The sequence below is a fragment of the Peromyscus maniculatus genome, chromosome 21 (assembly GCF_049852395.1).
Source record: "Peromyscus maniculatus bairdii isolate BWxNUB_F1_BW_parent chromosome 21, HU_Pman_BW_mat_3.1, whole genome shotgun sequence".
NCBI classification, from domain to species: Eukaryota; Metazoa; Chordata; class Mammalia; order Rodentia; family Cricetidae; genus Peromyscus; species Peromyscus maniculatus.
In genome coordinates, this window is record NC_134872.1 from 52,816,246 (window position 1) to 52,841,769 (window position 25,524).

Below are 25,524 nucleotides of genomic sequence, written 5' to 3' on the forward strand. Positions count from 1 at the left end.
GTACTTCACAATCATCAGGGGCCAGTTTTAAGCATGGCATGGAGAGCCAGGCATGCATGGTAGCTATACATTTAGTCCTGGCATTGGAGAAGCAGAGACAGGAGGATCTCTGGGAGTTTTGGGCCAGGAGAGACCCTGTCTTAAAAAAAAAAAAAACAACAAACAAACAAAAAAGTGTAGAATGGTAGCATAGCTGTGGAGTTTGGGAGGAGAGGCAGGAAGATCACAAGCTGGAGACCAACATGGGCTACAGAGTGAGACACTGTCACCAACAGCTTTAACATTCGGGAGACTCATACTTCTTGAAAGAGACTCCTCTGGAAGCCTTTGAGACGACTGTGACCTGCCTATGACACTAGCATCCAATCAACTGCCAAAGGCATCATTAAGGAGATCCCTGAAGTAAGCAGAATGATCATTTGTCTGAATGGGGCCATCATGATTTCGCTTTTACCTCTCTTTTATTTTACTTGATTATTATTATTCATAAATGAAGGACAAGGTTTCAGCGCTGGGGATGAGCCCAGGGCGTGTGTACACTGGGTAAGCAATCTACCACTGAGCTTCCCTACCAGCCCTAGAGTGGAAAACTTTTAAAAGAACTGCAACTGTGAAATGCTTACAGTGGTCACATGTCTGAGTATACCCACCAAATTGCGAGTGGTATAACAGGGTCCTGTCACAGGCTGATGGATGGGATACCAGCTTGAGCAGACGGTGGGGGAGGGGATGTACGGGAAGAGGCGGCTGGATGCCCATTTTTTTTTTTTTTCATGAACTCATAGTATAGGCTTTGTGGTTAAGATAATAATTTCCTACAATTGTTTGCTAAAGAGGGATTTTGAAAAAAAAAAAAAGATTGGGGTGGTAGAAACTCAACTGTAGCAGAAATTAGCCAAGCCAAACAAGATTAAAATGGCACTCAGGAAACCTAGTATTTTGAACCTCAGAACAAAGAAACAAAGAAGAATTAGTTTCTGGCACCTTTTGAGCTCAACAAGTACTTAAGAACACACATTTAATTTTCTTTCTTTACTATACCGGTCCTTGTAAAGTAGTTTTAGCCAACAGGAAAATAATTGGTACATTTCAATGCAGTTATTTTCTATGTCCTAAGAAAACTTCAGAAAAACATGATGGTAGATAGGCATGAATAGATTGGTCGGAAATTGTGTCAGTCACAGAGACTGTAACATTCTTGAAGTCAGATAAACATGTTCACTACATAGAAGAATAAAAGGGTAAATGTTCAGAATCCCTCGCCCTGGAATACAGAGCTGAGAATTGATGAACTAACATTTGCACACTCAGAAGTTTAGAAAGTACTTAATAAATTAATTAGGAACCTCTAAGAATGGGACTCACATTGTCAGCTTTGGCAAGCTCCTTTACGCAAAGAACCATCCTGCTGGTTTTACACACATTTTTAAAGCTTAAAAGAAATTTCTGGGGGCTGGAGAGATGGCTCAGCTCTTAAAGGCACTTGCTGCTCTTGGAGAGGACCTGGGTTTGGTTTCCAGCATCCACACTTGGTGGCTCAAAAGGGCCTGTAACTCCAGCTCCAGGGGATTTATTGACCTTTTCTGGCCTCCACAGGCACTGGCACACATGTGGTACACAGACATGTAGGAACACACACACACACACACAAATACATTTCTGGCTTTCATGGTTTTATCTTTGGAAGACACTGCTACCTTTAGGATTGTGATAATCTTGCAGTTTTTCCTCTGTGCTGTCTTGCCCCTCTCCCTGAGACTTGCCCTGTTCATAACTTATATATATATTTTTAAGCTCTTACATACCTGACTTCCGGCTGTTATGTATTTATGTTCTTCCTTTGGGTTAGAATGCAGAGTCACTGAAGAGAAGAGCTATGAATTTTTTATTCGTGTTTTTCGATTGGTAGGAGACAATGAACATACTGCTCAATAAATATTCCTTGACTAAAACAAGGCAGTGTTCTGTACTTCCAATGCTATGCAGCTGGCATGTTGTTTACTTGTGCAAATTAAACGTTTTCCTTGTTTCTTCTTGGACAGAACTAATTGTAAATGTTTTATCCACTGTGAATCTTAACAATTCCTGCCTCAAAATCACCAAGGCAACCTTTTCAGAAGCAGTAAAAGATGCCCGAAGCAGGTCTATACCAGCTAGTGAGAGTGGAGATCTACAACGTTACTACTCTTGAGCCAGAGACTATGTTCTACACTGTAAAGATTTCTGTCAGCACATTTAAGAGCTGAAGAGCCAGTCAGGTTCCTTTACTCGAGGACCTACAAAAAGTAAATGGCAGGGTTGGGTTTCCGAGACCCACCTCGGCCTGGTTCCAAAGGGCAAGGCAGTTTTAAGTGTCGCGTAGCTGCGAGAATTCAATGACATAATTTCTTGAAAAAAGCCCTAGGCACAATAGTTGGCAGTCAACACATGTTGCTTCCACATATTTGTTCAGGAGTTGAAGTTGATTTTTTTTCAAATAGGAGACGAGGAAAAAAAAAAAGAAAATTATGTTGAATTAATCAAATTTGGCTATAATCGAAGAAAGCTCCTGTCTGATTACAATAATCCTAAACCAGCCTTCATATTGACTCTAGGAAAAAAAAAAAATGCCTGGCAATGTTTCCAACCGTGATGCCTAATTTAGAACAACTTCTATTTCAGAAGAGGGAGTAGGAAGTGGTCTTTGGCCAACAAGAGACTCAAGGAACACATACTGTATTGCTATGAAACAATTCATTTCGTGCCTCCCCCACCCCAAAGAGGAGCAAAGGCCTTTGGCCCCCATAGGGAACTTTGCAGGTGACTGTGGGGTCCCCACATCTGCCGGGCCCGCCTTGAACTTGGCAATCAAAGCGCTCGCTCCCCTAGGTTCCCCCCACCCCCCTTAGATCTCCCACAAGCTACATCTTTGCAGAAGAGAAAGTGGGGCAACCCAGGCTCCCTTTGCAGAAGTCCCGTCTGGGACCCGACGCCACGGCCGCCGGGGCGCGCGCCTCCTCCGGGACACCGAGTGCCGGGCAGCCCCGCCGCACCTGGAGGAGGGCGGCGCGCGCCCCCGCCGTGACGTCACCGCACCTGGCACCGGCGGCGGGAGCCCGGGCGGCGCGCGCGCGGGGGCCACAGGGGGCGTGGCCCGGGAAGAAGGGGAGGGAAAAAAAAAAAAACAAAAAAACCCCAGACCATTCTCATTCTCGCGAGATTTCGTCCCAGCCGGGTTCCCAACTCGGCCTCGCACCGGCTCCGCGGATTCCCCAGCCGGGTCCGGAGCGTGGCGCGCTCGGCCTCCGGAGGGAAGCGGGTGCGGGGCGGGCTGTCCGGGGAGGAGATCCGGCCGGTGCCTCGGAGGCGGGCGGAAAGCGACCCCGGGGACCGCGGCTGAAGCGCGCAGCGTGCGCAGGCGCGGACGCCGCTCGCTCGCTCCCGCCTGCCTGCCTGCCTGCCGGGGCCGCGGCGGAGGCCGGGCGTGAGCAGCGGCGTGAGCAGCGCGCCGCGGGCGGATGGAGGCGCCTCCCCGCCGCGCCTGAGCCGGTGCCCAGAAGAGGCCGCGGGGCCGCGCTCTCCCCGCCAGAGCCGCAGCATGGGTAAGCATGGTCGCGCCGGCGCGGGTTTGCGGGCGACGGGGCTCGGGCGCTCCCGTCGGCGGTCCTCTGCGGGGACAGCGGGGCTCGAACCCCTGGCCGGCCGCCCCGCGCCCTGCCGGAGCCTCCGGCTTCGATATGGGGGCGGGGTGGTGGTGGGAGGGCGATCGCGAACTTGACACAGTGGCGCTGGCAGCCCTGCTCCTCCGAGGCTGGGTAGGGGTTGGGTTTTTAAGGGGTGCGGGGAAAGAAGCGCTCACAACTCCCACATCCATTATGCACACCCAGGCATTCTTGTCGTGGATACTGGTTAGCACAGAAAAAAAAAACCCTCTCGTCTCCTAGTCGCAGGCGGCCGGGGCTGGCACTGATTTGTGCCCCCTCTCACCTTCCCCTTTTCGTGGGTTAGTTTTGGAAGGCGTCTTCCTGGCAGCCTCCCTGGTCAGGTGTGCTGGCATTTTATAGCAGCACACCGAGCGTTTCCTCCTGAGAGGACCGGGTTGGGGGGTTCGGTATCCGAGGGTTCCCAGTCCAACCCCCGGCGGAGCCGTTTCCTGTTGGAAGCGAGACTTCCTTCTCGGAGGGGAGAGACTGTACAGGGAGGGCTACAAGGTTGCTTTCTGGGCGATCTTCGGCGGCTTTTGCTTTTGGAGTTAAGAGAAAGCTGGAGCGTGTTGCAGCGCTCTTTGAAAAGGAGTTTTGTTAAGGGGTGTAACAGTTCTTTGATAACAAAGTTGCGCCTGGGCTAGGAACTCACTCCCTTAGACGGAGACAAATGAAAATGGTTTTAATTTGATTTAATGTTTTTTTTTAAAACTTTTACAACTATTAAAAGTAGTTTTTTTTTTTCCTTTTTAAAATCAAGTTTGGGCCCCCATCAGGCAAGAGTGTGTTCAGTAAGTTGTAAAACCAGAATCTGGTTTTGTGGTATAAATCAGAGAGACGTTATCACTTACTCTGTTGAGACTTGGTGCTGCTTCAACCATTTCTGAAATTATTAATTCATGAAGCTAGCGGATGATTTAGAAGCACGACGGAAACAGGATTACTGCTGATGTGGCACCCTGTGCCCACACTTTGTTTTGTGGGAGACGAATTTAGCTAGTGTTTACAGACACTGACTATTCTGTTTTCTTAGAGTTTCTAATTTTGTGCCTCCTCCGCTTCCCTCCTCCTTTGTGTACCTTTTATATACCCAGTGCTCCCCAACCCAGGAGTCAAGCGGTTGCTGTGAGGGACTTTCAAATGGATTCCTTTCCACTTGATTAGTTGAGTTTACGGGGTAATTGCAGGCTTATTTAAGCATCAAAAGCTAGCTTAACTGATTTGGATGAAAAGCTAAAATTAGGTATGCAGTTCTTATCTGCCTTAAGTCAGGATGCAGAATTAAGCATCTTTGGATGGTCTAGAATCATCATTTTATGACTTTGACTTGCTTCAAGCCCTTTTAACCAGTCTTGTATAGCCTGTTGGGCCCAGTGCTAAACAACAACCTTACTCCTTTGCACTTGCCAGTCATTTTAAGTATGCTTTCTCCTGTTTGTTACTGGATGGGCCTGAAACTGTGGTTCATCTCTGCTTTCACCTTCCCCTTTCTCTTTGTGTGTGTGTTTTGTTTGTTTTTTAAATTGTGGAAATCATTTAAACTTGTGATTTGTATTAGGGGACAATCACAGGGCCCATAACTTGAGTGGAAAGTCCCCCACCCCCCCAACAGGTTCTTAAAATGTAGCTCTGGCTGTCATTTTGTAGATCAGGCTGGGCTTGAACTCACAGAGATCCATCTGCCTCCCAAGTGCTGAGATTCAAAGTGTGAGCCATTACACCCAGCTAAAGTCTTTTCTTAAGGAAAGTATTTTACATTGTTATGCCTATATTTACTGTTCACTGGCCTTTTCTTTGTGATTTGCTTTGTCTATTTATGTGAGTTGCCAGAGTATCTTGGGAAAGTTAATCATTTAGCATATTGTCCATATGTGCTTTTAAGGTCTGTTATTTTGAGTGCTTGTCATTTTTTTATAGTATTTTTTGAAACATTTGCAGATGACTGTGAACTTAAAATGTGTTGGTTGTGTAATCATTAAAATCCTCAAGCTCATGTAAGAGAATTTCCTTTAATATATAATTTGTTCAGTTTGTTACCTGCCATTGTTTTTTTTCTTTTTTTCCCTTTCATTTTTAAGACAAGATCTCACCTCCTCACCCTGTAGTCCAGGATTTGAACTTGGAGTGATCTTCCTGTCTCAGCCACCTGGCTGCTGCTGGGATTATAGGCCTTAGCCGTCACATCCAGCCAGTTAGTTGTCTGTAGTTCTTGTAATTCATGGTGCAGCGCTACAGAGCTCTCTGCTCTCTCAGAGGACCCTGATTTGGTTCTTAGCATTCATATTGGGTGGCTTACAATTGCTCTAACATACAAGGGATCTGATACCTTCTTCTGGTTTCTGAGGCACTCCATCTCCCATGAGTGCCCTTACACACACACACACACACACACACACACACACACACACACACCACACTTAAAAAAAGATGCAACCTAAAATACTCAAATGTTTTATCTAATTTGTTACAAAGTAAAAATAAGTCTTATATTTGTTTTGAGATGAACATGGATGCTTAAGAGTAATGGTTCCTGAACTTGAGGGCTACACCTGGCTAGTTAAGTGAGTTTCTGAAGCCTACTTTGGAAGTAGAAGCAGGAATTGAAGAGTTCAAGGCCAGCTCAGTTTACATAGCTCATTCAAGGCCATCCTGGGCTACATGAAACTGTCTAAAAAAGGGAAAAAGGGCTCTGGACAGGGACTTCCTGAGATTTTACCTACAAGCTTTGCAACTTAGGAAGTTAATTAGCCTGCCTGTGCTTCAGTTCCTTGATCTATAAATCGGTGAGAAGGACCAGTCACAGGTTACTAGGAGAAGGAATGAGCTAATAATGCGTAGAATATTGCAGGTGCTGACTTGTCTTTTCAAAAGAGTTCTGCAGTTCTACTGATTTGTAAGTGAATTTTGATCTGTTAAAAGCAGAATATTGTCTTTCAAGGATCAGTAAGATGACTTTATGTTAACACAGATTGAATTCTGTATAGTATAACTTGACAAAAATTGTTTTTCAATATTAGATATATTGTGAGAAACTGTTACTCATTTGAAATGTTTGATTGAGAAAAACTTAATGATTTCTACTACTAGAGACATATAAGTTTTATGTTGTGTTAATGTTTTTAGTTTCTACATTAAAATGTAGGAGGAAATGCCTGTCAACTTCTAAGGTGCCTGAGTGAAGGAATTAGAAAAAAAAAAGGTTTTAGGGAATTAAGAAAGGCAATGCTTTAAAAAAAAAAACATTTATTTATTATGTATTTGGGTGCTTTGTCTGTACAACAGAAGAGGACATCAGATCCCATGGCACTATATTTATAGACGGTTGTGAGCTGCTGTGTAGGCCCTGGGAATTGAACTCAGGACCTCTGTTAGAGCAGTCAGTGCTCTTAACAGCTGAGTCATCTCTCTAGCTTCAAATACTTTTTTCCCCTTCAAAAATACAGATATGCCTGAATTTTGGAGGGAAATAAGACAAAATGAATCACACACACACACACACACACACACAGAGAAAGAGAAAGAGAGAGAGAGAGAGAGAGAGAGAGAGAGAGAGAGAGAGAGAAGGTATGAAACTTAAAGACTTAAGTTTCTCTTAATTTTAGTTAGGATTTTTTTTTTTATTTTAAATTTTGTTTTACTGTTGTATCAGGTTGCAACAAAATTTATGCCCATGAAAATAATGGAGTCTTTTATTGTTAGATAGAAAATGCATAGGCTTTGGATTACTGTAATGACTAGTGTACAGATTGCTTGTGTTTGTGAGTGTGTGTGTGCCCACAAGCAGTGTGTGAAGGGGTCCATGTACCTGTGTGCATATGGATTCCAGAAGAGGGTGTTCAGTGCTCTTTCAACCACTTTACCAATTCCTTTGAGGCAAGGTCATTCTCTGAACCCTGGGGATCATGTTTTCCTGGCTAGGATTAAAGACATTAAGCTTCAGCAATTCTCCTGTCTCTGCCTTTTTGGGAGTTATGGATGCTTGTGGTGGCCCCAGTTTGCTACATGTGTGCTAGGATCTGAACTTTGTGCCTCATGATTGCAGAGCAAGTGTTCTTAACTGCTGAGCTATCTCTGTAGCCTCTGTGTACAGACAGATGCCTTGTCTTATACACTCGTAATTTCAGGGTTAAGTATTCAAGGTTGGTGATAGGCACCTGTTTTCTCGCCTACTTGGGAGTGGATACAGGGTGATCATGAATTCCAGGGGAGCTTGTGCTGCATAGCAAAACTGTTTCAGAAATTTATGATTGGGAGAAGTACAGATAGATACTTTTATGAACTCACAGTGAACATCCTGCCTCACCATCCTGAGTGTTGGGATTACAGGTGGGTGCCACCTTTCTTGGCTGAAGTTGTTTTAATAGAAAATTGCAGTTGGTTTAGATGATAAATGTACTTCTATAGTGAGTGATTTCCTTATTTTAGTTTGCAAATAACACTCTCGTACAGATAATATTTATAAGTAGATATCTTGTGATTTACCAAGCAGTTTGAAAGCATGAAAAAGAAAAGTTTTCTTTCAAAGATGAATCACAACAATCTAAGTCTATTCCTTAATTAGAATATGTTATGTTCATGATCAGATTATTAAAACTTTTTAAAGTTTGAACACCTGTAATTCTGTAAAATTAATATCTACTATATAGATTCAACACAAATAAGTAGTAGTCAGGCAGGAAGTCTTTCTAGGTGAGGTAGGGGCCAGAACCTATGTTTGGGATGTCTAGGTGGAGGTTCATATGTGCCAACAGTCAGCATGTGAGCCATATGTATGTGGCAGAATGCAGTGTGTAGAAAGATAGGTGGAGAAGATCAGATTAGTGTGGGAGTGAGGTGGTAGTTGGTGGCAGGCACTAGGTAGAAGTTCAGCCTGAATTCCTGGCCAAAGTGAGAGGAAATGGGGTTTGGCAGGGGACTCAGTGACCTAGCCACAGGGAAATGAAGTAAGACAAGGGCCAGTAGTTTTCTTCTTCTTTTGTCTTTTTTGGTTTTTCGAGACAGGGTTTCTCTGTGTACTCTTGCCTGTCCTGGAACTCGCTCTGTAGACCAGGGTAGTCTTGAACTCAGAGATCCGCCTGCCTCTGCTCTCTTTTAGGAACAGGAGACTGAGATTGTTTCAGATGAGTCTGAAAGTACCACTGACAATATGCTTGAGCCTCTCGGTTATGGATCTTATACTGCATAATAAGTGTCTTGAGATTAGTCAACAGTGGTAGTTGAATGTATGAGTGTAGTGATCATGAATAGCTTTGGGTTTTAAAGTGATCCTCTGCTTGTCAAAATGTTTGAGACTATTCCTTTGTCACAGTCTAGCATCCCTTCTTATTTTGGTCCTAGTGATTTAATGTTCCTGCTTTCTGACCCTCCCCCTTTGAAAATGGGTCCTATTATGTTCCCTAGGCTGACCTCAGACTTCTGAATGCAAGCTGTCTGACGTGCCAGATACCACATTGGGTGTACTTTAGGTTATTCAAGATGGTTCAGTGTCCAGGTAATTTGTGTTCCAAGGGAGTGACTGTGGAGCATTTAATCATTAGGGATTTCAAGTAGAAAAATACTCCGAACTTTCATTGTAGTAACACACAGTTAGCACCAATTTTCAAGAAAGGTGTAGGGGATGGGAATGTACTCAGCATTCAAGTGCTTACCCAGCTTTGGTGGGCTGTGAATTTGTTATGTCCACCCAAAAGAGAAAGGTATTAATGGAGGGTCATATCAAGGAAAGGAGCTGCTGCTAAGAGATTAGTTAAGAAGTATTGGTTTTCTTTCTTTCTTTAAAATAAAGACAAAACAAAACTTCTCCCAACCTCTGTATTCTGATGAATGTCCCTGTCTCCTGTTGTTCTGAGGGTATAAATCGGTCGGTATGGCTAATTAGTGTTGTACTAGAAATAGAATGTGACAGCAGGAATGAAACCGCATGGACTTGGTTAGAAACCCAAACCAGGGATTGTGGTGCCTCAAGGGGATAGGGTAGGGCAGTGTTCTAGCATAAGAAGTGTTAAAATGCCGGGCGGTGGGGGCGCACGCCTTTAATCCCAGCACTTGGGAGGCAGATCCAGGCGGATCTCTGTGAGTTCGAGGCCACCCTGGAGTACCGAGTGAGTTCCGGGAAAGGCGCAAAGCTAAACAAAGAAATCCTGTCTCGAAAAACCAAAAAAAAAGTTAAAACGGGAAGAGAAGAATAAAGACTATAGTAATTTTTGTGTTGGAAGGAAGTAGGATTTATTCATCTCATTAGTTTGATCAGTGATTAAGTGAGTGCTTGGCAGATGTGATTGTTTTCTGTTGCTGTGGCAAAAACACCTGAGATAATCAATTTAGGAGGAAAGGTTGACTTGGGCTCACAATACTGAATTTCACTATAGTTTATAGTCTCTTGACTGTTGCTTTAGGACTGGTAGCATCATTGTGAGAGCACGTTGAAGTCTGTTGTCTTCATGACTATGCTGATTATTTTTTTGTCACCTTGACACAAGCTAGGGTCATCTTGGAAAAGAAACCTTACTCGAGACAATGCCTTCATCAGCTGGCCTGTAGGTAAGCCTGTGGTGCGTTTTCTTGATGAATGATTGATGTGAGAGGTTAGCCCAGCGTGGGCAGTGCCACCCCTTGGCTGGTGGTCTTCTGTGGTATAGAAAGTAGCTGAGCAAGCCATAGAGAACAAGACTGTCAGCATTGGTATTCCATGGCCTCTGCTTCAGTTTCTGTCTCTAGGTTCCTGCTCTCACTTTGTTTCATGGTGGACTGTGATCAGTGAGTGTAAGCCAAATAAACCCATTTGATCATGGTGTTTATCACAGTAATAGAAATCTAACTAAGAAATAATAGTTGGAAACCATGAAAGAGAGACAGGAAGCGGGGACCCTAAAGGACATGTATTTAACTCACTTCCCTCCATTAGGCTCCACCTCCTGAAGTTGTCATCACAGTGTCCTCCCTGCCCCACATTTCAGGAACTGAACCAAGGGCTTCAGCACATGCTAAGGAAGTGCGTTGCCACTGTGGTCAATCAAATACTTGTCATGTACTCAGATTTCTCATCATGTTGAAACACCTTTCAGTTTATTTAAAAATGTGTTTTCTTAGCTGGTGTGGTGGCCCACATCTGTAATACTAGCACGCAGGAGGTGAAGGCAGGAAGAGGATGAGGAGTTCAAGGTCATCCTTCTTGGTTGCATAGTATGATCAAGGCCAATTTGGAATACATAAGATCCTGTCCTATCTTAAAAACAAAACAAAGGAAAGAAGCCTGGGGAGACAGTTTAGTTTGTAAACTGCTTGCAAAGCAAACTCACGAGAACATGAGTTTGGATCTCCAGCCTTATGTTAAAAACCAGAACAAACTGGGCACCGTAAGCCTAGCACTGGTGAAGCATCCCTGTGCCCAGCAGAATTGGTGGAGTTCCCGGTTCACTGAAAGACCCTGTCTCAGAAAATAAGGTGGAGGACCTGTGAGGTGGCTCAGTAAGTAGAAGTATTTGTCACCAAGCCTGATGACCTAAGTTCAGTGCCAGGACTCACATGGTGGACGGAGAGCACTGACTTGACAAGTTGTCCTCTACTTCCACAGGCACACTGGAACCCTCATCGTCACCCCTTCCCCACACCAAATAAACGTAAGCCAGATGTGACACACGCCTTTAAACCCTAGCACTCAGAGGCACAGGCAGGCAGATCTCTTGAGTTGAGGCCAGTTGGTCTACAGAGTTGAGCTCCAGGACAGCTGGAGCTACACAGAATCCTTGTCTCTGAAAATACATTGCCCATCCTCCAATAAGTAAATTTAACAATGATAACAAAAAAGAGATTGAGCGCAAATGAGGAAGAACACTGGCATTGATATCTGGCCTCCATATGCACACACACAAACATGCATGCACACCACCAAAAATGTTCTCTTAAGATCACGGTTTTGCAGTAGGCATTAATTAAAATTCCTTCTCTGCTATAGGAGATTGGATTCTGATGAGTATTTTGCCTTGCTGCTTAGTGTGTGTAATTACTTGTGCATGCACCATATAAAATGAGAATCTCTTTACTCAAATACTAATTAAGCTCCCCCCTCTTTCTTTCCTTCCATTCTTTCTTTCCTTTGAGATGGTCTCATTATGTAAGCCTGCCTACCCTCGTTGGTCTTGAACTCCCCGAGACCTGCTTGGCAGAGTGCTAGGCTTAGAGGCTTGTACCACATGTCTGCTTAAGCCATTCTTGTTTTCTTAGTTTCATCATTGATATATATCTGTTGGGACTGGGCATCCCATGATCAAATTCTCCATGGTCTGCATCTGCTGCAAAGATCAGCTTTGATGAGGGTTGAGAGCCACACTTACCAGGCAAAGATGGTTGGTGAACCTAGTGTGCATTTTTAGAACTTGAAGCTTGTAGGTTGTGAACCTAATGGGAGAATGTATGAAAATATTTCTGAAGTATTTTTTTGTTAGATATTTAACTGGTGCTGATTTATTATACTTCAGTGTACTTTCTCATGGAAATTAAATGCAATAGCCTTCAGGCTTATTTCATCTTGTTTTCTAAATAACGGTTTCTGGCAAGCATGTGACTTACTGGTGTATTAGAGTTGATTTTAACTTTTTTCCATTGGCACCTTCTATCCTCCTGAGGAATGTTTATATGACCCCAGATATGTACACATATATAAAATAGGCATACAAATAGCCTGTGATGAAATACCATGACCAAAAGCAAGTTGTTACACTTCCACATCAATCACTAATTAAGAAAATACCGGGGGCTGGAGAGATGGCTCAGAGGTTAAGAGCACTGACTGCTCCTCCAGAGGTCCTGAGTTCAATTCCCAGCAACCACATGGTGGCTCACAATCATCTGTAACGAGATCTGGTGCCCTCTTCTGGCCTGCAGTCATACATGCTGTATACATAATAAATAAATAAATCTAAAAAAAAAAAGAAAAAAGAAAAAAAAAAAAAGAAAATACCCTACAGGCTTGCCTGTAGCCTAATCTTATGGAGGCATTTTCTCAATTGGGGTTTCCTCCTTTCAGATTACTCTAGCTTGTGTCAAGTTGCCATAAATTAGCCAGCACATAAATCAAGCACTAGTGAAAATAATCAAAAGAAATTTATTTTAAAACATTTTTTTGGACACAAGCATCTGATGGCACATGCTTGTTATCCCAGCTTTGGGAGGCAGAGGTAGGTGGAGCTTTGAGCTGGAAGTTGGCCTGGTGTACTGAGAGAGTTTCAGGACATAATGAGACCCTTTCTCAGAACAAACAACATCCCTCCTCAAAAAAACAAAACAAAAAAACAACAAATAATTCTTTGGTGTGCATACGTATAACTTTACATTTATTAAAGGTGAAAGCAAATTTACATACTAATGATATAATTGTACTTTTTAAAAATTTATTTTATTTATATGTATTAGTGTTTGCCTACATGTATTTCTATGTATTTTGTGTATACTTGGTGCCTAAGGAAGCCAAAAGAAAATGTCAGATACCCTGGAACTTGAGTTGAAAAGTTATGAGCCACCCTGTGGGTGCTAGAATTGAACCCAGGCCCTTTGGAAGAGTAGCTAGTGTTCCTAACTGCTGAACCATTTCTCCAGCTCCCATGCACATGAATTAAATCTTGGCAGAATTTTTAATATGGCATGATATAGAACATCTTCATTTACAGTTGATTGTTTAATTTTGTTTGTTTCTTTGTTTTTTTTTGTTTTTGGTAAGCTATTTTTTGCTATAGACTTGGTTTGCCTGGAAATGGCTTTGTAGGTTGAGTTAACTTTGAATTTGTAACAGTCATGTGGCCTCTGCCTCCTGAGTGCTGGAATTACAGGTCTGAACCACTATGCCTGGCTGATATTTGATCTTGTAATTGTCAGTGCTGGGAGATCACTTCATGTAAATATGTAGTATAAAATGGCAGAAGTATGCTTAGAGACATGACAGAAATGGTTGGAAATTCTATCCTAATCCAAAGCCAATTTTTTTAAATGAAATGCAAGTTAACAGTTTAAAGAACACTTCTTAAGGTCAAACATTAAGTCCATTGGTATACTTACTTGATACTTAAGCACTGAGGAGTGGTAGTAGGAAAATTGTAGGCGGAAGTTTCTATTCCTCCAGAAACTCTCAAATGCCTGGCAGCTGCTTCCCAAGTTACCACATGGAGACTTAGGTTAATTATAAATGCTCAGCTGGTTGCTCAGGTTTATTACTAACTAGCTCTTACACTTAAATTAACCCATAATTCTTATCTATGTTTAGCCATGTGGCTTGGTACCATTTCTCAGTACGACATTCTTATCTTGCTTCCTCTGGTGACTGGTAACTCTTGACTCCACTCGTCTCCTTCCTGTCATCCTTAGTTTGGTCACTCTGCCTATACTTCCTGCTTGGCTACTGCCAATCAGCATTTTATTAAACCAATTCCAGTGACAAATCTTCACAGTATACAAGAGGATTATTCCATAGCATTTCCCCATTTTTGTCTAATTTAATGAAATGCAAATTAACAGCTTAAAAAACACTTCTTTTTTTTTTTTTTTTTTTGGTTTTTCGAGACAGGGTTTCTTTGTGTAGCTTTGCGCCTTTCCTGGAACTCACTTGGTAGTCCAGGCTGGCCTCGAACTCACAGAGATCCGCCTGGCTCTGCCTCCCGAGTGCTGGGATTAAAGGCGTGCGCTGCCGCCACCTGGCAAGAACACTTCTTCAGGTTAAGCATTCAGTCTATTGGTATAGTTATTTGATACTTATGCACCGAGGAGTGATAGTAGGAAAATAGTCTTTTGTTTTCTGTAATTAAACTGTCATGTTTCTATAAGGGACAAAACCTTGTACAGTAAACACTGCAGTTCATAAAAATAACAGTGTTCCTGAGTCTGAGCAGTGTTCAGGTAGTGTTAATTAGCATTGCCTGGCATAGGGGCATGTGTAGTGCAAAGTGAATATGTTAGGTGTTCAGAACCAAGGCTCATTGAAGATGTGCCATATAGCAGGGGTGAGTGCCACTGGAAATGTCCTAGATTCATTTTGTTTGATTTTGAATTAATCTTTGGTCATTGTGTTCAGGGACCTCTTGCTGTTGCCAGATATTTTTCAGTGTGCACATTCAATTATAAGAGGTTGTGAATCAACAGCTTAAGAAGCTTGATAATGGTATATTTAAAGCTTTTAAACAACATTTAAATTGCTATTTATAATTGTGTTTTGGCTTTGATAATACTGTATTTGGTAATACTTTGGAGTATAATTTTTTTTCTTCCCTCCCCAGGCTGTCCCAGAACCGTCTCTGTAGCATAGCCCAGTCTTGTCTTAACATATGATGCTTCTGCCTCTGCCTCTCAAATGTTGGGATTGCCATGTGCACTACTACCACCTGGGTGTCTGTCTGTCTGAGAAAGGGTCTTACTAAGTAGCCTTGGCTGGCCTGGAACTTGGTATGTAGATCAGGCTGGTCCCAAACTTATAGAGATCCACTCCTGTGGAGATCAGCCCCTAGCGCCAAGGTTTCAAAACATGTACCACCATGCCTGTCAAGAAACTGCATTGAAAAAAGCATTAGAGAGCCAGACATGGTAGTGTATTCTACAGTCCCAGCATTTAGAAGATAAGGCAGGAAGATTGTGGGTTTGAGTTTAGCTTAGCCATATCATAAATTCCAGGTCAGACCTCTCTCAAAAGAAAGAAAAAAAGACCTAAGAGAAATATTTCAGTAACAACTGAACGTTGATGAAAAACTCAAGGAAGCAATTTAGTTTGTAGGAATGTAATAATGTTCTAAAAAATGACATGGGGAAGCATTTCATAGTCCTTCAAGTTTTTGTTTTGTTTGTTTGCTTATTTTGTGTATGATCATGGGTACACATGTGCTGTGGTACATGTGTCATCAGGTCACAAGATACATGTGAACTCAGGTCACCATGCTTTTGAGGCAAGTGCTTTTTTAATCCATTGAGACATCTGGCTGGCCCAGGTTGATCAGATTTAAATATGTACACTATTTTGTGGACCTTTGTGATGGGGATTGTTTTGAGAAAAGGATCTTTGTCTTCATGGATGTATGTATTTTTTTTGAGACAGGTTTTTATGCTATTGCTTAGGCTGGCCTACGACTCACTGTAGTTCAGGCTGGCCTCCAGCTTTTCATAGTTCTGCCTTAGCCTCCCAAGTGCTGAGATTACAGGCATGACCAAACTCTACCACTTTTTTTTTTTTTATGGAATTTTTCAGTGAGGCCTGTAATCTGATGAGAGTTCTGAAGAACTTTAAATAGTAGTTTTGTGCTTTACGATTCCATCATTTTTTAAATTAATTTTTACTATGTGCTAGTTCTTTCTAACCAGTCATATTACACTATTTTTTTCCTCAGAGTAATAACAACTATTATCCCACCAGTCAATGCTTTGGTTAAATTCATCAAAGATGATTTGAAACCTTTGTCTATATCACTGCAAACAGAAGCACTCAAAAAATGGTGAATAAGGGTCTGAGGATGGAGCTCAGTTGCTAGAAGATTCCAATTCCTACTGTATAAACAGGACAGGATGTCAAATGCCTGTAATCCCAGTCCTCAGGAGGTGAAAGCAGGAGAATCAGAAATTCAAGGTCATTCTTGCCTGTGTAAAGAGTTCACAGCCGGTCTGGGCTACGTGAGACTCTGGGAAAAAAAAGTGGATGAAATGCTTGTATTCTAGATTCTCAGTGGGAAGAATGTGTATTGTAATTGGTGTTAACATTTAGCGATTGTTTATTAGATAATTTCTATTAAAGGTATATTTTAAAGCTCTTTTCTAAGCATTGTTTAATTCTCACAAATTATTCATTTTTGAGTACTGTTACTAATCTTTGAAAAGCATTTTTTACATTTATAAGTGTGTATGTGTGTAGGTTAGAGGACAACTTCCTGGAGTTGGTTTTGTCCTCCACTGGATGAGTCCTAGGGATGAACTCAGGTCATCAGATTTGGTGGCAGGCACCTATACCCATTGAGCCATTCTGCTGGCCTTGTTGTTATTCTTATAGTTGGGGAATCAACACCGTGGCAGTTAATTCAAGGCCAAGCCTTGAACCTAGGCAAGCCTGTTCACTGCTTGAACTCTCAGTGCTGTAGAGTAGAACAGCCTATTCTTTCCTTGGGAGCTATTTGGGCTATAGGTTATAGACATTTTTGATCTTATCTTGCCCTATTTTTTCTTACATTCTTCCAGATTGTAACTTGTTTTGGAATTTCTTTTATTGCCTCCTTCCCTCTCTTTCTTGGTGCTGAGAGCTTAACCCCAGACATGTAGACACTGAATTATTATATCCCCAGCCTACTTAATCTTTATTTCAGACTCATCCAAGCAATATTGTAGAGTATAAATTTCAGGAGTTCAGACAGCTTTGTTTTTTCTTAGATGTATCTTAAGTGTGCTTAACCAGGTGAATATTTGATGAATGAAGATTGAACATGATTATACATGTTTTATTACACATGAAAACTAAATTGACTGAAATCAAAGTTAACAAATTTGAAATGAGACTTTAAAATTCCATGCAATGTATTTCAGTTTAGTGCCACTCATAGCTGTTGATTATGTCAGGCATTATAAAACACGCTTCCTTGCTCTTTGAGTCAAAGAATGTAGTTTCTTTTTTAGTAAGTGTTTTTGGAGGATGCCTAGAAATATGAAGAGATTCAAATGATGGTTTCAGAAATTTTCATGATCCATACATCTGATGTTACAGGTGTTTGCATTTGTCTGTATAACTTAATTTTGTTTTTAAAATCTGTTGTAGAATGTATAATATTATTTTAAGGTGTGTTACTTTTGTTTCTGTTGCATTTATTTAACTCTGTGAAGCTGTGTTACTGTGCCTGTCTAAAACACCTAACGGTCTAATAAAGACCTGAAAGGCCAATAGCACGTCAGGAGAAAGGATAGGTGGGACTGGCAGCCAGAGAGAATAGATAGAAGGAGAAATCTGGGAGGAGAAAAACAAAAGAGATGGGAGAGTGAAAGAAAAAGGAGCCAGAGAAGGAGGACTCCAGCAGCCAACCACCCAGCTACACAGCAAGCCACAGAGTAAGAGTAAGATTTACAGAGGAGAATGTGAAAAGCCCAGAGGCAAAAGCTAGGTCAGATAATTTAAAGTTAAGAAAATGCCAAGCTAAGGCAGGGCATTTATAAGTAAGAATAAGCCTCCATGTGTGATTTATCTGGGAGCTGGGTAGCGGATCCCCAAAAGAGCAAAAGCAAACAACATAAAAAAAAAATCTACTTAGAAAATGAGTAAACTTTTATAGAAAGTTCCTATGTTGTGCTAATTTAATTTGTTTCTCTTTAGATGGTATTTTGCCAGTTTTCATTTGGAGTATATAGTATTGCATTGAGCCTTTTTTGAGACAGGGCTTCTCTGTGTAGCTTTGCACTTTTCCTGGAACTCACTCTATAGCCCAGGCTGGCCTTGAACTCACAGAGAACCACCTGGCTCTGCCTCCTGAGTGCGTACGCCACCAATGCCCAACTAAAAATACTTTTGTGTTTCTTTATTTTTTTCAAGACAGGGTTTCTTTGTGTAGTTTTGGTGCCTGTCCTGGATCTCACTCTGTAGACCAGGCTGGCCTTGAACTCACAGAGATCCACCTGACTGCTTCCTGAGTGCTGGGATTAAAGGCGTGTGCCACCACCACCTTGCATTGAGCTTTTAATCTCCACAAGAATATTATAGCAAAAATATTGATGATCTCAATCTTTAGAAATATAGAGATTGGGGGCTGGAGAGATGGCTCAGAGGTTAAGAGCACTGACTGCTCTTCCAAAGGTCCTGAGTTCAATTCCCAGCACCCACATGGTGGCTCACAACCATCTGTAATGAGATCTGGTGTCCTCTTCTGTATACATAATAAAAAAAAAAAAAAGAAATATAGAGATTGTTGCTTACCCAAGATTAGAGACAGGATGTGGGTTGTAAGGCTCAGACTTGCATCGGTCTGATTTGGAAGCATGATTTCTTAAACATTTAAAACATTTTAGGAAAGGGAGAAAATGTTGAGTTAAGCAAAGAAAATAATAAGATTGAAACAACTACCTTATTATATGCAAATAAAGAAGTTAGCTAGGCACAGTGGCACTCTGAAACCTGTGAATTCCAGCTACTCTGAAAACCTGGGAGACCAGGCTAGGCAACTGAATGAGTTCCTTTCTCAGAACAGAAACAGAAACAATCTAAACAAACTTAACTCTCCTAGAAATTGTGGATGGATACCATACATTATCCAAATGTTTGAGCAACTCCTTTTAAGATACTTGTAACAACACACATTGCTTCTGTCTTAGCATTCTGTTCCTGAGAAGAGATGCCATGACCATGACAACTCTTATAAAAGAAAGCATTTAATTTGGCTTGCTCAGAGTTTCAGAGGTTTAGTCCCATCATTGCCATGGCGGGGAGCATGGCAGTGTGCAGGCAGACATGGTGCTGGAGAAGTTGAGAGTTAGTTCTACATCTGGATCTACAGGCAGCAGGAAGAGAGAGAGAGAGCGAGCCACTGTGTCTGGAATGTCAAAGCCCACCTCCAGTGACCAGTGACATGCTTCTTCCAGCAAATCAATACCTCTTAATCCTTATAGGTAGTGGCACTCTCTAATGACTAAGCATTCAAATCTATGAGCCTATGGGGGCCATTCTTATTCAAACCAACACAGGTTCTTTATATATTCATTAGGTTTTTTTCCCCTGAGTTCTATACAACTTAAATGAACGTTTTTATGTCATATATTTTTGGTCTGACTTGAAAGATTAACACTCTTATTTCTAGTATTTTCTTGAAGTTAAAACTGGAATTGAAATGGAGGGATTAAGAGCTAGATGGTGGAGCTTATTGAAACTAGGAGGTGAGGCTTGGTTGGAGGAAGTAGCACTGGCGTGGGTCCTTGAGTGTATCTTGTGGTGTCTATACCTGTAATCTCAGTACTGGGGAGGTTGAGGCAAGATTGCTGTGAATTTGAGGCCAGCTTGGATTACAAAGCAAAACCCTGTGTGTATGGGGTTGGGATGGGTGGGGTGGGGGTATAGGGTAGTGGTAGTGGGAGGAGTGAGCAGAAGGAAACAAAAGAACCCTAAACAAACAAGGAATGTAGAACTTACTGAATATTCCAACTTGATTTTTCCTAGTATAGGTTTTGTATGTTATTTTGGGAGAAGGAAATGATTATATATATATAATTTCTTTGCTTATAGTTGTAACTATAAGTAATTAGTCCTTGTAAGATCAAAGTAACTTTTTAAGTTATGAGGTTATTCTTTGTGGCTATGACACCAATTGGTCTGTAATATTAGAAGGAATAGAATACTATGAAAAAAATCATTGATGTAATATCCTTCTGAGAAATGTGATAAGAGTATACATACTATGTACACCTTTACATACTACTTGGAATGGGATGAGGAAAGTGTTACAGTTTGAGTCTGAACTCTCCCCGTAGGCTCATTTTGTTTGCTTGATCTGAGCTGGTGGAGCTTATTGAAACTAGGAGGTGAGGCTTGGTTGGAGGAAGGAGCACTGGGGTGGGTCCTTGAGTGTGTCGTGTTCTTGGCATCTCTTTGTGTTCTGTATACTGTGATGTGAGCTGCTTTGCCATGTCTTCTCTAATGTTGCTCACTGAATCTATGAATGCTTTTGAAGATGTTTAGTTACAGCGATAGAAAAAGTAACCAATTAATTCACAGGGTAGGTTTTATGTGCAGTTGTTTTGGTATCTTAAGAGTGATTAGAGCTGGGGGATGTAGCTTAACTCTAGAATGCTTGCCTGTTAGGCATGAAATATCCTGTGTTCAATCCATAACACTAGATAAACCTTTAGGGTGTGGTGGTGCATACTTGGAATCCCAACTCTTGTCTCCTCCTTGCAACCCCAATACTGGAGGTGGAGGCTCACCACGAATAAGGAGGATCCTGTATCTAAATAAATAAATAAATAAATAAATACACAACTAGAAGGTCGGCATAGTGGATCATATTTTTAATACTAGCACTCAGGATTACTGGGAGTTTGAGAACAGCCAGGGTTACATAGTTTCAGGGCAGTCTGAGCTGCAATATGTGATTCAAAAACAGACAGATATACATACACACACACACACACACACACACACACACACACACACACACCCCAAATAGAAGAAAAATACTAGATTTACCTATCTCTATTGAAAATATATAAGAAATGCTGCTTTTATCATTTCTTTATTTAATAAATGATAACCGATAAAAGGGGCTTTAGGGATGATGCTCTGGCTTTTAATATTTTCACATGTATCTAATATCTAATTTTTTTAGAATTTAATGACATACAGTAACATTAAACAATACTAGTCACTTGTGTTTTATAGTGTTGTTAAGGGGTACATATTTAGGCCTAGAAATAACACCATTGTTGTTGAGTTTTTCTTTTGCTCTTTTGGGGGGCCCACCACCCAGTTCCCAAATAAATCACCCACAGAGGCTTATACTTAATTATAAATGCCTGGCCTTAGCTTGGCTTATTTCTGGCCAGCTTTCCTTAACTTTAAATTATCCTGTCTACCCTTTGCCTCTGGCCTTTTCCCTTTCTTACTTCTGTAATCTTACTTACTTTCATCCTGCTCTGTGGCTGGCTGTGTGGCTGGCCCCTGATGTCCCTTTTTTTTTTTTTTAAAGATAGAGTGTCTCTGTGTAGCCCTGGCTATCCTGGAAAGCTATGTAAGTGCTTAAAGTGATTAAAGGCATATGCCACCACACCTGGCCATATTTTTGTTTTCTTTATTTTCAATGTTTTCTTGGATTTGTCATATATTTGACAAATATTCACATAATTTAAAATTCAAAGCATTGCCAGTTTTATGACCTTGAAGACAAAACTTAGTTGCATATATTTTTAATTTTAGTTGTGTGTACGGGGGATGTGGGATGTGGGTGTGGAAGTACTTGGGGGGTGGTGATGAGAGGAGGATGTTAGGTGTCCTCTGTCATTCTCTATTCTCCAGACAGGATTTCTATCTGAACCTCGAAGTAGGTTGCCACACTGCTTTTTCATTTATTTTTTTTAGTGTGGTTGCTGGAGATTTGAACTCAGGTCCTCCTGAGCAACCCAGTGGAACATTTTTGCAGATGTAAATTTTATTTTTTTAGTTTTGAAGTAATCTATTAGTTTTAGAAGTGGTTTAATCCTCTATTTCACTTGAATATATCAGTGAAAATTTCCCATAAACCAGGCTCCTTCCCCATTCAGTCACAGAGCAATAACAATATTTAAGAAATAAACATTGATTTGTAGTCTGTATGGACTCATGTTTTCTTATTTTATTTAAGGTGCTAGGGAGATGGCTTAGTGGTTCAGAACACATACTGCTCACTCTGTTGTTCTACCAAGTTCAGTTCCCAGTGCCAGTGTTGGGCAGGTCTAAGCACCTGCAACCAGCTTCAGGGAGTCGGATGCACTCGTGCACATACCTACACACAGACACACAGAATTAAAAGAATCCTAACAAAAAGAACAAATGGCTAAGTCAAATGTGTTGGCCCAGTTCTGTAATCTTAGAATTTGGGAGGTGGAGACTGGCCAATCAGAAGTTCAAATCAACGTTAGCTTTGACTACTTAAGTTCTATTCCAGACTGGGCTACCTGAGACTCCATGTCAAGAAACAAAACTCAACCAAGGCAAAAACTTCCAAAGTTACTGAGAATTAGTTATGTGAGTAGAATGTATTAATTAGCTTGTCAGAGGTTGCCCACTACTGTGAATAATCTATAAATTTCACAGCCATCACTGTCTGAGAAACCAGGGTTCATCAAGAATACTCTCGCTGTTCTTTGTTTCCTTGCATTATTTATTTGTTCCTTGTACCTGTATTTGTCCCTGAAATTTTTGTCCCAGGGAGAAAAATGTTTGGGTACTTAATATTTTGTCTTACAGAGAAACCTTGTCCTTTTTTTTTTTTTTTTTTTTTTTGAGACAAGTCCTCTTTATGTAGGCCTGGCTGTTCTGGAATTCACTCTGTAGAGCAGGCTGGCCTTGAACTCATAGAGATCTGCCTCTGCCTCCCAAGTGGGATTAAAGGAGTGTGCCACCATGCCTGGCCTTCATTTTGTTTTCTGGAAATACTGGGACTGATAATGAGTGTGAGCTCTCTTCCCTATAGAATTTAATGTTCTTATTCTCCGCTCTACTTTTCATCTTTCTGGCCTTTCTGGTGTTATGCAGAACAGTCTCCTATCTCAGTTACAGCTCTCTAAATTCTTTAAGCTTCTTCCTCGTGTTATTAGTGCTGCTGGCACTCTTACTGTATCTTCACCTCCTGTAGAAGTTCTGTCTTAAGATTTGTTTACAAACTAAATAAAAAATGACTACACTGGGTGGTGGTGGTGCACACCTTTAATCTCTGTGAGTTTGAGGCCAACCTGATCTACAAAGCAAGTTCCAAGACAGCCAGAGCTGTGACACAGTGAAACCCTGTCTTGAGAAAAACAAAAACAAACAAACAAACAAAATGACTTCACATAACAGCTCTAGGGGATTGCAGGTGGGCTTGGTTAGGGTAGCAGCTTGATAAATGTGCTCAGATTCTTGTCTTCTTCTCTGCCTTAATCATATCTATGGTTTTCTTTATCTCAGACTGGAGCAGTGTTGGGTGTCACTTCTTGTATTTATTTTAGATCAGCTTTTACTGTGTAGTCCATGCTGGACTCAAGGCCATTCTCCTCTTGCTTTAGTGTCCTGGGTGATAGATTTATAGGTGCGTATCACCATGCTTGGCCCTTGTGTTTTGAATACATGCATGTCTGTGATTGAATCAGAGTCTCCTGCATAATAACCAGATACTACAACTGAGCTGTACAACCAGCTCTGTGTTTTTGCTTTTTAGGTCAAATGAGAAAGAAAGTCAGAATCCCGAGTGTGATTGGGTAGAATTAGAATGATTATGAACAAATTATCTCTATCTACACTTTTTCCTCTTACCAACAGCTTTGGGCATCTCAGCTTTAATCAGTCTGCCTTTAAACCCACGATTTCCCAGATGACTTGGATATGCTTAGTGCTTGAGAAGTACTGATCTAGACTAGTCAAGCTCTAACCAGGGCTGGGAGAAGCTTTATTTGTAAAGCACAGGATTTCAGACTATTGAATGAAATTAAGAATCTGTGAGAAATGGGAGTGGTGTGGTGGCTGTTGATTTGAAATGTGCTTTTTTACTTTAATATTTTTGGTCGAAGTATTTTTTTTTTTTTTTTTTTAATTTTTCCTTATGGTTGCAGGCAGGTATCCGGTGATCTTGTGTAGGGAGTTGGTTCTGCTTTCTACAATCGAGCTTTATAAAATGGACCTATACGATGTCTGGGATCAGAAGTCCTGCAGTTAGGGAATGCAGTCTTATTTCAGTGTGCTTTTGTTTTTCATTTGTCCTCTAATATTGTTGATATATCTTAGTAGCTTTAAAACATTGTGTAGGGAGGGGCTAGAGAGATTGGCTCAGTGGTTAAGAGTATGTACTGCTCTTGCACAGCAAATGAGTTCAGTTCCCAGTGCCCCCATCCAGCAGCTCACAATCACATCACTCCTGCCCCAGAGGATCTGATACCATCTTTTAGATAACATGGGCATATGCACTTACATGTGTATCCTCTTCCTACCACATAATTAAAAAAATGCATAGTTACCTGTTTCTGTAATTTTAGAGTCTAGGCACAGTGTTGTCTAGGTCCTCTGTAAGGCTGTAGTGAAGATGTTCACAGGGTTGGGTTCTCACCAGGGGTTCTGTGGATGGATTGTTTCTGAACTTCTGTGAAGTGTGATCCTAATTAGTCTGATCAATAAAAACCAGGAGTCAGGTATCAGGTGAAAGCTGAAAGATCAGAAAAGCACAAGCAGCAGCCACAGTCATTTCCGGCTCTGCCTAGCCTTATCACTTCTCTCCACCCAATCTTGTCATTTCCTGTCTCCTTTCTGTACAGACCTCCAGACCTCTATGGTTAACTAGTGGCTAGCTCCACCCTTTGATCTCCAGGGAAGCTTTATTTGTCAGAACACAAACAAAATATCACACAACACCCCTGTGATTATTGCCATTATTCAGGACCTTTGCTTTAGTATAGTGTGGGCCTTAGCTGTGGCCCACCCTATTAACGTAATGACTTGTGTCTTCAAAGCCAGTAAGAAAGAAGCAACATGGTCATTATGGTATTATTTTATTCCACACAGCCCATCCTCTTTGTTATAGTCTGTTGGTTACAAGTTGGTCATAGGTCACACTCAAGAACGAATTTTATAACAATGGAAATTTAAGGGTGGCTTTTTGTGGGAGATCTTGGGACCACTTCACAGTTTGCCACAAAGTTGAACTGTAAGAATGCAATATATAATGAATATGCATTATGTTTGTTTTGAGGCTTTCACTTAAACATGTACTATATTCTTCTATATTTAGATGGTCAAGGACTTTGCTGATGTGATCAAATATTTAAACCACTGAGACAAGCCTTATATCTTTACAATTTTAGTTGTTGCTACACAGATTCTATAGCTGAAAGCTTGTTAATATGGTATTTAGTAATTTTGTGAATTAGATTTTAGACATTTGTTTTCTCCTTTTTTAGTTGACTATATTGTGGAGTTTGACTATGATGCTGTACATGATGATGAATTAAGTATTCGAGTTGGGGAAATCATCAGAAATGTGAAAAAACTACAGGAAGAAGGGTGGTTAGAAGGAGAACTAAATGGGAGAAGAGGAATGTTCCCTGACAATTTTGTTAAGGTAAGTATTTTCACTTTAATTTCTTGCTTTTGCATCACAGAATTAACTATGCATGTCAAGAAATAAATACATAT

The 25,524-nt window shown here is 41.2% G+C and overlaps 1 protein-coding gene across 4 annotated transcripts in view; it reads left to right on the forward strand.

Moving 5' to 3' along the window:
• Positions 1 to 3,393: 3,393 nt before the first annotated feature.
• Positions 3,394 to 25,524, forward strand: part of Cd2ap (CD2 associated protein) — an 87,632-nt gene continuing 65,501 nt past the window's right edge. The window contains exons 1-2 of one of the 4 annotated variants that reach the window (XM_076557840.1): positions 3,394 to 3,581; positions 25,290 to 25,450. In XM_076557840.1, the coding sequence (XP_076413955.1) occupies positions 3,578 to 3,581; positions 25,290 to 25,450 (165 nt within the window). In that variant the 5' untranslated portion in view covers positions 3,394 to 3,577. Of the gene's footprint in view, positions 3,582 to 6,536; positions 6,627 to 25,289; positions 25,451 to 25,524 lie in introns of those variants that run through there. The other 3 variants (XM_076557838.1, XM_076557839.1, XM_042266681.2) reach the window with 3 other exon arrangements.